This window comes from Petromyzon marinus, unplaced genomic scaffold (assembly GCF_048934315.1).
Source record: "Petromyzon marinus isolate PM22_M1 ecotype Great Lakes invasive population unplaced genomic scaffold, UKy_Petmar_22M1.pri1.0 PM_Scaffold_98, whole genome shotgun sequence".
Taxonomy (NCBI): domain Eukaryota; kingdom Metazoa; phylum Chordata; class Hyperoartia; order Petromyzontiformes; family Petromyzontidae; genus Petromyzon; species Petromyzon marinus.
In genome coordinates this window covers 107,574-120,000 of record NW_027423708.1, presented here as the reverse complement: position 1 = coordinate 120,000, position 12,427 = coordinate 107,574, and the positions used below count along the sequence as shown (strand labels likewise).

Sequence of the window (12,427 nt, the reverse complement as noted above, 5' to 3'; positions counted from 1 at the left end):
AGTCACTCAACTAGTCACCCACCTAGTCACCTGCCTAGTCACTCAACTAGTCACTCACTCAGTCACTCAACTAGTGACTCAACTAGTCACTCACTCAGTCACTCGTCTAGTCACCCGCCTATTCACTCAACTAGTCACTCAACGAGTCACTCAACTAGTCACCCGCCTAGTCACTCAACTAGTCACTCGACTAGTCACCCGCCTAGTCACTCGCCTAGTCACTCAACTAGTCACGCAACTAGTCACTCACCTAGTCACTCAACTAGTCACTCGCCTAGTCACTCGCCCAGTCACTCGTCTAGTCACTCAACTAGTCACTCAACTAGTCACCCGTCTAGTCACCCGCCTAGTCACTCAACTAGTCACTCAACTAGTCACTCAACTAGTCACCCGCCTAGTCACTCAACTAGTCACCTGCCTAGTCACTCAACTAGTCACTCAACTAGTCACTCAACTAGTCATTCAACTAGTCACTCGCCTAGTCACTCGCCTAGTCCTCACTCGCCTAGTCACCCACCTAGTCACCCGCCTAGTCACTCAACTAGTCACTCACTCAGTCACTCAACTATTCACTCAACTAGTCACCCGCCTAGTCACTCAACTAGTCACTCGCCCAGTCACTCGCCTAGTCACCCGCCTAGTCATCCACCTATTCACTCAACTAGTCACTCGCCTATTCACTCGCCTAGTCACTCAACTAGTCACTCGCCTATTCACTCGCCTAGTCACTCAACTAGTCACTCAACTAGTCACTCAACTAGTCACTCGCCTAGTCACTCAACTAGTCACTCGCCTAGTCACTCACTCAGTCACTCAACTAGTCACTCAACTAGTCACTCAACTAGTCACTCGCCTAGTCACTCGCCTAGTCCTCACTCACCTAGTCATCCACCTAGTCACCCGCCTAGTCACTCAACTAGTCACTCACTCAATCACTCGTCTAGTCACTCAACTAGTCACTCAATTAGTCACTCAACTAGTCACTCAACTAATCACCCACCTAGTCACTCGCCCAGTCACCCGTCTAGTCACCCATCTAGTCACTCAACTAGTCACTCAACTAGTCACTCAACTAGTCACTCAGCTACTCACTCACTCAGTCACCCGTCTAGTCACTCGCCTAGTCACCCGCCTAGTCACTCAACTAGTCACTCAACTAGTCACTCAACTATTCACTCAACTAGTCACTCACTCAGTCACCCGCCTAGTCAATCGCCTAGTCACTCGACTAGTCACTCAACTAGTCACTCAACTTGTCACTCGACTAGTCACTCGCCCAGTCACTCACTCAGTCACCCGTCTAGTCACTCAACTAGTCACTCAACTAGTCACTCAACTACTCACTCACTCAGTCACCCGTCTAGTCACTCGCCTAGTCACCCGCCTAGTCACTCAACTAGTCACTCAACTAGTCACTCAACTAGTCACTCAACTAGTCACTCAACTAGTCACTCACTTAGTCACCCGTCTAGTCAATCCCCTAGTCACTCAACTAGTCACTCAACTTGTTACTCAACTAGTCACTCGACTAGTCACTCGCCCAGTCACTCACTCAGTCACCCGTCCAGTCACTCAACTAGTCACTCAACTAGTCACTCAACTAGTCACTCAACTACTCACTCACTCAGTCACCCGTCTAGTCACTCGCCTAGTCACCTGCCTAGTCACTCAAATAGTCACTCAACTAGTCACTCAACTAGTCACTCAACTAGTTACTCAACTAGTCACCCGCCTAGTCACTCAACTACTCACTCAACTAGTCACTCAACTAGTCACTCAACTAGTCACTCGCCTAGTCACTCAACTAGTCACTCAACTAGTCAATCGCCTAGTCACTCACCTAGTTACTCGCCCAGTCACTCACTCAGTCACCCGTCTAGTCACTCACCTAGTCACCCACCCGCCTAGTGACTCGCCTAGTCACCCACCTAGTCACTCGCCCAGTCACTCACTCAGTCACCGGCCTAGTCACTCAACTAGTCACTCAACTAGTCACTTGCCTAGTCTCCCACCTAGTCACTCAACTACTCACTCAACTAGTCGCTCAACTAGTCACTCAACTAGTCACTCAACTAGTCACTCAACTAGTCACCCGCCTAGTCACTCGCTCAGTCACCCGTCTAGTCACCCGTCTAGTCACTCAACTAGTCACTCAACTACGCACTCACTCAGTCACCCATCTAGTCACTCGCCTAGTCACCCGCCTAGTCACTCAACTAGTCACTCAACTAGTCACTCAACTAGTCACTCACTCAGTCACCCGCCTAGTCACTAGCCTAGTCACTCGCCTAGTCACTCAACTAGTCACTCAACTAGTCAATCGACTAGTCACTCGCCCAGTCACTCACTCAGTCACCCGTCTAGTCACTCAACTAGTCACTCAACTAGTCACTCAACTACTCAATCACTCATTCACCCGTCTAGTCACTCGCCTAGTCACCCGCCTAGTCACTCAACTAGTCACTCAACTAGTCACTCAACTAGTCACCCACCTAGTCACTCAACTAGTCACTCAACTAGTCACTCAACTAGTCACTCGCCCAGTCACTCACTCAGTCACCCATCTAGTCACTCGCCTAGTCACCAGCCTAGTCACCCGCCTAGTCACCCACTCGCCAAGTCACTCGCCCAGTCACTCAGTCACCCACCTAGTCACTTGCCTAGTCACTCGCCCAGTCACTCACCTAGTCACTCGCCTAGTCACTCACCCAGTCACCCACCTAGTCACTCGCCTAGTCACCCGTCTAGTCATCCACCTAGTCGCTCACTCAGTCAATCGTCTAGTCACTCAACTAGTCACTCAACTAGTCACCCGCCTGGTCACTCGCCTAGTCACTCACTCAGTCACTCGCCTAGTCACTCGTCTAGTCACTCACCCGCCTAGTCACCCGCATAGTCACTCGCCTAGTCACTCGCCTAGTCACTCGCCCAGTCACTCGCCTAGTCACTCGCCTAGTCACTCACCCAGTCACTCGCCCAGTCACTCGCCCAGTCACTCGCCCAGTCACTCGCCTAGTCACTCAACTAGTCAAGCACCTAGTCACTCGCCTTGCACTCACCCAGTCACTCGCGTAGTCACTCGTCCAGTCACTCGCCTAGTCACTCGCCTAGTCACTCGCCTAGTCACTCACCCGCCTAGTCACTCGCCTAGTAACACGCCTAGTCACTCACCTAGTCACTCGCCTAGTCACTCGCCTAGTCACTCGTCTAGTCACTCACCTAGTCACTCACCCCCTAGTGACTCGTCCAGACACTCGCCTAGTCACTCGCCTAGTCACTCGCCTGGTCACCCGCCTAGTCACTCGCCTAATCACTCGTCCAGTCACTCACTCAGCCACTTGCCTAGTCACTCGCCTAGTCACCCGTCTAGTCACCCACCTAGTCTCTCAACTAGTCACTCAACTAGTCACTCGCCTAGTCACCCGCCTAGTCACTCACTCAGTCACTCAACTACTCACTCACTCAGTCACCCGTCTAGTCACTCGCCTAGTCACCCGCCTAGTCACTCAAATAGTCACTCAACTAGTCACTCAACTAGTCACTCAACTAGTCACTCAACTAGTCACCCGCCTAGTCACTCAACTACTCACTCAACTAGTCACTCAACTAGCCACTCAACTAGTCACTCACCTAGTCACTCAACTAGTCATTCAACTAGTCAATCGCCTAGTCACTCGCCTAGCTACTCGCCCAGTCACTCACTCAGTCACCCCTCTAGTCACTCACCTAGTCACCCACCCACCTAGTGACTCGCCTAGTCACCCACCTAGTCACTCGCCCAGTCACTCACTCAGTCACCGGCCTAGTCACTCAACTAGTCACTCAACTAGTCACTTGCCTAGTCTCCCACCTAGTCTCTCAACTAGTCACTCAACTAGTCGCTCAACTAGTCACTCAACTAGTCACTCAACTAGTCACTCAACTAGTCACTCAATTAGTCACTCAATTGGTGACTCAACTAGTCACTCACTCAGTCACCCGCCTAGTCACTCGCCTAGTCACCCGTCTAGTCATCCACCTAGTCACTCACTCAGTCACTCGTCTAGTCACTCAACTAGTCGCTCAACTAGTCACTCAACTAGTCACTCAACTAGTCACTCAACTAGTCACCCGCCTAGTCACTCGCTCAGTCACCCGTCTAGTCACCCGTCTAGTCACTCAACTAGTCACTCAACTAGTCACTCAACTACTCACTCACTCAGTCACCCGTCTAGTCACTCGCCTAGTCACCCGCCTAGTCACTCAACTAGTCACTCAACTAGTCACTCAACTAGTCACTCACTCAGTCACCCGCCTAGTCACTCGCCTAGTCACTCGCCTAGTCACTCAACTAGTCACTCAACTAGTCACTCGACTAGTCACTCGCCCAGTCACTCACTCAGTCACCCGTCTAGTCACTCAACTAGTCACTAAACTAGTCACTCAACTACTCACTCACTCAATCACCCGTCTAGTCACTCGCCTAGTCACCCGCCTAGTCACTCAACTAGTCACTCAACTAGTCACTCAACTAGTCACTCAACTAGTCACCTGCCTAGTCACTCAACTAGTCACTCAACTAGTCACTCAACTAGTCACTCGCCCAGTCACTCACTCAGTCACCCATCTAGACACTCGCCTAGTCACCAGCCTAGTCACCCACCTAGTCACCCGCCTAGTCACCCACTCGCCAAGTCACTCGCCCAGTCACTCAGTCACCCGCCTAGTCACTTGCCTAGTCACTCGCCCAGTCACTCACTCACTCACTCATCTTCCTAGTCACTCGCCTAGTCACTCGCCTAGTCACTCAACTAGTCACTCAACTCGTCACCTGCCTAGTCACTCGCCCAGTCACTCACTCAGTCACCCGCCTAGTCACTCGCCCAGTCACTCGCCTAGTCACTCGCCTAGTCACTCGTCTAGTCATCCACCTAGTCACTCGCCTAGTCACCCACCTAGTCACTCAACTAGTCATCCACCTAGTCACTCGCCTAGTCACTCACCTAGTCACTCGTCAAGTCACTCACTCAATCACTCAACTAGTCACTCGCCTAGTCACTCGCCCAGTCACTCACCTAGTCACTCGCCTAGTCACTCACCCTGTCACCCACCTAGTCACTCGCCTAGTCACCCGTCTAGTCATCCACCTAGTCGCTCACTCAGTCAATCGTCTAGTCACTCAACTAGTCACCCACCTAGTCACTCGCCAGATCACTCACTCAGTCACTTGCCTAGTCACTCGCCTAGTCACTCGCCTAGTCACTCGCCTAGTCACTCACCCAGTCACTCGCCCAGTCACTCGCCCAGTCACTCACCCAGTCACTCGCCCTGCCACTCGCCCAGTCACTCGTGTAGTCACTCGTCCAGTCACTCACCTAGTCACTCGCCTAGTCACTCGCCTAGTCACTTGCCTCGTCACTCGTCCAGTCACTCGCCTAGTCACTCGCCTAGTCACTCGCTTAGTCACTCGCCTAGTCACTCGTCCAGTCACTCGCCTAGTCACTCGCCTAGTCACTCGCCTGGTCACCCGCCTAGTCACCTGCCTAATCACTCGTCCAGTCACTCACTCAGCCACTTGCCTAATCACTCGCCTAGTCACCCATCTAGTCACCCACCTAGTCACTCAACTAGTCACTCGCCTAGTCACCCGCCTAGTCACTCACTCAGTCACTCGCCTAGTCACTCACTCAGTCACTCACTCAGTCACTCGCCTAGTCACGCGCCTAGTCACTCAACTGGTCACTCAACTAGTCACTCGCCTAGTCACTCGTCCAGTCACTCGCTCAGCCACTCGCCTAGTCACTCGCCTAGTCACCCGTCTAGTCACCCACCTAGTCACCCGCCTAGTCACTCGTCCAGTCACTCACTCAGCCACTCGCCTAGTCGCTCGCCTAGTCACCCGTCTAGTCACCCACCTAATCACTCAACTAGTCACTCAACTAGTCACTCGCCTAGTCACCCACCTAGTCACTCACTCAGTCACTCGCCTAGTCACCCACCTAGTCACTGACCCGCCTAGTGACTCGCCTAGTCACTCACTCAGTCACTCGCCCAGTCACTCAGTCACTCGCCCAGTCACTCGCCTAGTCAGTCGCCCAGTCACTCGCCTAGTCACTCGCCTAGTCACCCGCCTAGTCACTCGCCCAGTCACCCACCTAGTCACCCACCTAGTCACTCGCCCAGTCACTCGCCTATTCACTCACCCAGTCACTCGCCCAGTCACTCGCCCAGTCACTCGCCTAGTCACTCGACTAGTCACTCGTCCAGTCACTCGCTAAGTCACTCACCTAGTCACTCACCTAGTCACTCGCCTAGTCACTCGCCTAGTCACTCACCCAGTCACTCGCCTAGTCACTCACCCAGTCACTCGTCCAGTCACTCCTCTAGTCACTCGTCTAGTCACGCGCCTAGTCACTCACTCAGTCACTCGCCTAGTCACCCGCCTAGTCACTCACTCAGTCACTCGCCTAGTCACTCACTCAGTCACTCGCCTAGTCACTCGCCTAGTCACTCACCCGCCTAGTCACTCGCCTAGTCACTCGCCTAGTCACTCGCCTAGTCACTCACCCGCCTAGTCACTCGCCTAGTCACCCACCTAGTCACTCGCCTAGTCACTCACCTAGTCACTCAATCGCCTAGTCACTCGCCTAGTCACTCACCTAGTCACTCACTCGCCTAGTCACTCACCTAGTCACTCGCTAAGTCACTCGCCTAGTCACTCGCCTAGTCACTCGCCTAGTCACTCGTCCAGTCACTCGCTTAGTCACTCGCCTAGTCATTCGCCTAGTCACTCACCTAGTCACTCACCTAGTCATTCACCTAGTCACTCACCTAGTCACTCGCCTAGTCACCCGCCTAGTCACTCACTCAGTCACTCGCCTAGTCACTCACTCAGTCACTCGCCTAGTCACTCGCCTAGTCACTCACCCGCCTAGTCACTCGCCTAGTCACTCGCCTAGTCACTCGCCTAGTCACTCACCCGCCTAGTCACTCGCCTAGTCACCCACCTAGTCACTCGCCTAGTCACTCACCTAGTCACTCAATCGCCTAGTCACTCGCCTAGTCACTCACCTAGTCACTCACTCGCCTAGTCACTCACCTAGTCACTCGCTAAGTCACTCGCCTAGTCACTCGCCTAGTCACTCGCCTAGTCACTCGTCCATTCACTCGCTTAGTCACTCGCCTAGTCATTCGCCTAGTCACTCACCTAGTCACTCACCTAGTCATTCACCTAGTCACTCACCTAGTCACTCGCCTAGTCACTCATCCAGTCACTCGTCCAGTCACTCGCTTAGTCACTCGCCTAGTCACTCGTCCAGTCACTCGCCTAGTCACTCACCTAGTCATTCGCCTAGTCACTCACCTAGTCACTCACCTAGTCATTCGCCTAGTCACTCACCTAGTCATTCGCCTAGTCACTCACCTAGTCACTCACCTGGTCACTCGCCTGGTCACTCACCTAGTCACTTGCCCAGTCACTCGCCTAGTCACCCACCTAGTCACTCGCCTAGTCACTCGCCTAGTCACTCATTCGCCTAGTCACTCGCCTCGTCACTCGCCTAGTCACTCGCCTAGTCACCCGCCTAGTTACTCAACTACTCACTCAACTCGTCACCTGCCTAGTCACTCGCCCAGTCACTCACTCAGTCACCCGCCTAGTCACTCGCCCAGTCACTCGCCTAGTCACTCGCCTAGTCACTCGTCTAGTCATCCACCTAGTCACTCGCCTAGTCACCCACCTAGTACATCAACTAGTCATCCACCTAGTCACTCGCCTAGTCACTCACCTAGTCACTCGTCCAGTCACTCACCTAGTCACTCGCCTAGTCACTCGCCTAGTCACTCGCCCAGTCACTCGCCTAGTCACCCGCCTAGTCACTCGTCTAGTCACTCACCTAGTCACTCACCCACCTAGTGACTCGTCCAGTCACTCGCCTAGTCACTCGCCTAGTCACTCGCCTGGTCACCCGCCTAGTCACCTGCCTAATCATTCGTCCAGTCACTCACTCAGCCACTTGCCTAATCACTCGCCTAGTCACCCGTCTAGTCACCCACCTAGTCACTCAACTAGTCACTCGCCTAGTCACCCGCCTAGTCACTCACTCAGTCACTCGCCTAGTCACTCACTCAGTCACTCACTCAGTCACTCGCCTAGTCACGCGCCTAGTCACTCAACTGGTCACTCAACTAGTCACTCGCCTAGTCACTCGTCCAGTCACTCGCTCAGCCACTCGCCTAGTCACTCGCCTAGTCACCCGTCTAGTCACCCACCTAGTCACCCGCCTAGTCACTCGTCCAGTCACTCACTCAGCCACTCGCCTAGTCGCTCGCCTAGTCACCCGTCTAGTCACCCACCTAATCACTCAACTAGTTACTCAACTAGTCAATTGCCTAGTCACCCACCTAGTCACTCACTCAGTCACTCGCCTAGTCACCCACCTAGTCACTGACCCGCCTAGTGACTCGCCTAGTCACTCACTCAGTCACTCGCCCAGTCACTCAGTCACTCGCCCAGTCACTCGCCTAGTCAGTCGCCCAGTCACTCGCCTAGTCACTCGCCTAGTCACCCGCCTAGTCACTCGCCCAGTCACCCACCTAGTCACCCACCTAGTCACTCGCCCAGTCACTCGCCTATTCACTCACCCAGTCACTCGCCCAGTCACTCGCCCAGTCACTCGCCTAGTCACTCGACTAGTCACTCGTCCAGTCACTCGCTAAGTCACTCACCTAGTCACTCGCCTAGTCACTCGCCTAGTCACTCACCCAGTCACTCGCCTAGTCACTCACCCAGTCACTCGTCCAGTCACTCCTCTAGTCACTCGTCTAGTCACGCGCCTAGTCACTCACTCAGTCACTGGCCTAGTCACCCGCCTAGTCACTCACTCAGTCACTCGCCTAGTCACTCACTCAGTCACTCGCCTAGTCACTCGCCTAGTCACTCACCCGCCTAGTCACTCGCCTAGTCACTCGCCTAGTCACTCGCCTAGTCACTCACCCAGTCACTCGCCTAGTCACTCGCCTAGTCACCCACCTAGTCACTCGCCTAGTCACTCACCTAGTCACTCAATCGCCTAGTCACTCGCCTAGTCACTCACCTAGTCACTCACTCGCCTAGTCACTCACCTAGTCACTCGCTAAGTCACTCGCCTAGTCACTCGCCTAGTCACTCGCCTAGTCACTCGTCCAGTCACTCGCTTAGTCACTCGCCTAGTCATTCGCCTAGTCACTCACCTAGTCACTCACCTAGTAATTCGCCTAGTCACTCACCTAGTCACTCGCCTAGTCACTCATCCAGTCACTCGTCCAGTCACTCGCTTAGTCACTCGCCTAGTCACTCGTCCAGTCACTCGCCTAGTCACTCACCTAGTCATTCGCCTAGTCACTCACCTAGTCACTCACATAGTCATTCGCCTAGTCACTCACCTAGTCACTCGCCTAGTCACTCGCCTAGTCACTCACATAGTCACTCTCCCAGTCACCCGCGTTTGTAGGCATGCGTAACGTGGTGTGTGTGTAACGTGGTGTGTGTGTAACGTGGTGTGTGTGCATAACGTGGTGTGTGTGTGTAACGTGGTGTGTGTGTGTTTAACGTGATGTGTGTGTGTAACATGTTGTGTGTGTAACGTGGTGTGTGCGTGTAACATGGTGTGTGTGTGTGTAACATGGTGTGTGTGTAACATGGTGTGTGTGTGTGTAACATGGTGTGTGTGTGTAACGTGGTGTGTGTGTGTGTGTGTAACGTGGTGTGTGTGTGTGTGTAACATGGTGTGTGTGTGTAACGTGGTGTGTGTGTGTAACGTGGTGTGTGTGTAACGTGGTGTGTGTGTGTAACGTGGTGTGTGTGTGTAACATGGTGTGTGTAACGTGGTGTGTGTGTGTAACATGGTGTGTGTGTGTAACGTGGTGTGTGTGTGTAACGTGGTGTGTGTGTGTGTAACATGGTGTGTGTGTAACGTGGTGTGTGTGTGTAACATGGTGTGTGTGTGTGTGTAGGCACCAGAAACGTGGTGTGTGTGTGTGTTCAGCAGGGTGTGAGTGTGTGTGTAACGTGGTGTGTGTGTAACATGGTGTGTGTGTGTGTGTAACGTGGTGTGTGTGTGTGTAACATGGTGTGTGTGTAACGTGGTGTGTGTGTGTGTGTAACGTGGTGTGTGTGGGTGTTCAGCAGGGTGTGAGTTTGTGTGTAACGTGGTGTGTGTGTGTAACATGGTGTGTGTGTGTGTAACGTGGTGTGTGTGTGTGTAACATGGTGTGTGTGTGTAACGTGGTGTGTGTATGTGTGTGTAACATGGTGTGTGTGTGTGTAACGTGGTGTGTGTGTGTAACGTGGTGTGTGTGTAACGTGGTGTGTGTGCAACGTGGTGTGTGTGTGTGTAACGTGGTGTGTGTGTGTAACGTGGTGTGTGTGTAACGTGGTGTGTGTGTGTGTAACGTGGTGTGTGTGTAACGTGGTGTGTGTGTGTAACGTGGTGTGTGTGTGTGTGTGTAACGTGGTGTGTGTGTGTAACGTGGTGTGTGTGTGTATAACATGGTGTGTGTGTGTAACGTGGTGTGTGTGTAACGTGGTGTGTGTGTAACATGGTGTGTGTGTGTGTGTGTAACGTGGTGTGTGTGTGTGTAGGCACCAGAAACGTGGTGCGTGCGTGTGTTCAGCAGGGTGTGAGTGTGTGTGTAACGGGGTGTGTGTGTGTAACGTGGTGTGAGTGTGTAACGTGGTGTGAGTGTGTGTGTAACGTGGTGTGTGTGTGTGTAACGTGGTGTGTGTGTAACATGGTGTGTGTGTGTGTGCAACGTGGTTTGAGTGTGTGTGTAACGTGGTGTGTGTGTAACGTGGTGTGTGTGTAACATGGTGTGTGTGTAACGTGGTGTGTGTAACGTGGTGTGTGTGTAACGTGATGTGTGTGTAACGTGGTGTGTGTGTGCAACGTGGTGTGTGTGTGCGTGTAACATGGTGTGTGTGTGTAACATGGTGTGAGTGTGTGTGTAACGTGGTGTGTGTGTGTGTAACGTGGTGTGTGTAACGTGGTGTGTGTGTGTGTAACGTGGTGTGTGTGTGTAACGTGGTGTGTGTGTGTAACGTGGTGTGTGTGTGTAACATGGTGTGTGTGTAACGTGGTGTGTGTGTGTGTGTGTGTAACGTGGTGTGTGTGTAACGTGGTGTGTGTGTAACGTGGTGTATGTGTGTGTAACGTGGTGTGTGTGTAACATGGTGTGTGTGTGTGTAACATGGTGTGTGTGTGTGTAACGTGGTGTGTGTGTGCAACGTGGTGTGTGTGTAACGTGGTGTGTGTGTGTGTGTGTAACGTGGTGTGTGTGTGTGTGTGTAGGCACCAGAAACGTGGTGCGTGCGTGTGTTCAGCAGGGTGTGAGTGTGTGTGTAACGTGGTGTGTGTGTGTGTGTGTAACCTGGTGTGTGTGTAACATGGTGTGTGTGTGTGTAACGTGGTGTGTGTGTGTGTAACATGGTGTTTGTGTAACATGGTGTGTGTGTGTGTGTAACGTGATGTGTGTGTATAACGTGGTGTGTGTGTAACGTGGTGTGTGTGTGTGTGTGTGTAACGTGGTGTGTGTGTGTGTAACGTGGTGTGTGTGTGTAACATGGTGTGTGTGTAACATGGTGTGTGTGTGTGTGTGTAACGTGGTGTGTGTGTGTGTGTAACGTGGTGTGTGTGTAACGTGGTGTGTGTGTAACATGGTGTGTGTGTGTGTAACATGGTGTGTGTGTAACATGGTGTGTGTGTGTGTAATGTGGTGTGTGTGTAACATGGTGTGTGTGTGTAACGTGGTGTGTGTGTAACATGGTGTGTGTGTGTGTAACGTGGTGTGTGTGTGTAGGCACCAGAAACGTGGTGCGTGTGTGTGTTCAGCAGGGTGTGAGTGTGTGTGTAACGTGGTGTGTGTGTGTAACGTGGTGTGTGTGTGTGTTTAACGTGGTGTGTGTGTGTAACATGGTGTGTGTGTGTGTAACGTGGTATGTGTGTGTAACGTGGTGTGTGTGTGTGTGTAGGCACCAGAAACGTGGTGCGTGCGTGTGTTCAGCAGGGTGTGAGTGTTCTCGTGTTCACGAGCAGCATGGAGGTCGTCGGTCCAAACATCCACGGAGACCCCTTCTACCGGTAAACTCCACCTCCACCTTCAACTCCACCTTCAACTTTACCTCTTACTCCACCTGCAACTCCACCTTCACCTTCACCTCCACCTTCAACTCCACCTCCACCTCCAACTCCAACTCCAACTCCACCTTCAACTCCACCTCCACCTCCAACTCCACCTCCAACTCCACCTCCAACTCCACCTTCACGTCCACCTTCACCTCCACCTTCACCTTCACGTCCACCTCCAACTCCACCTCCAACTCCACCTCCAACTCCACCTCCAACTCCACCTCCACCTCCAACTCCACCTCCACCTCCAACTCCACCTCCAACTCCACCTTCACCTCCAACTC

At 52.8% G+C, this 12,427-nt stretch overlaps 1 protein-coding gene across 1 annotated transcript in view; it reads left to right on the top strand.

Moving 5' to 3' along the window:
* The window catches only part of LOC116937604 (3 beta-hydroxysteroid dehydrogenase type 7-like), a gene marked incomplete at its 5' end in the record, with an annotated part of 83,919 nt that overhangs the window by 46,121 nt on the left and 25,371 nt on the right, over positions 1–12,427 (top strand). Inside the window, one exon of the mRNA XM_076065003.1 lies at positions 11,987–12,095. Within this exon, the coding sequence (XP_075921118.1) occupies positions 11,987–12,095 (109 nt within the window). The remainder of the gene's footprint in view (positions 1–11,986; positions 12,096–12,427) is intronic.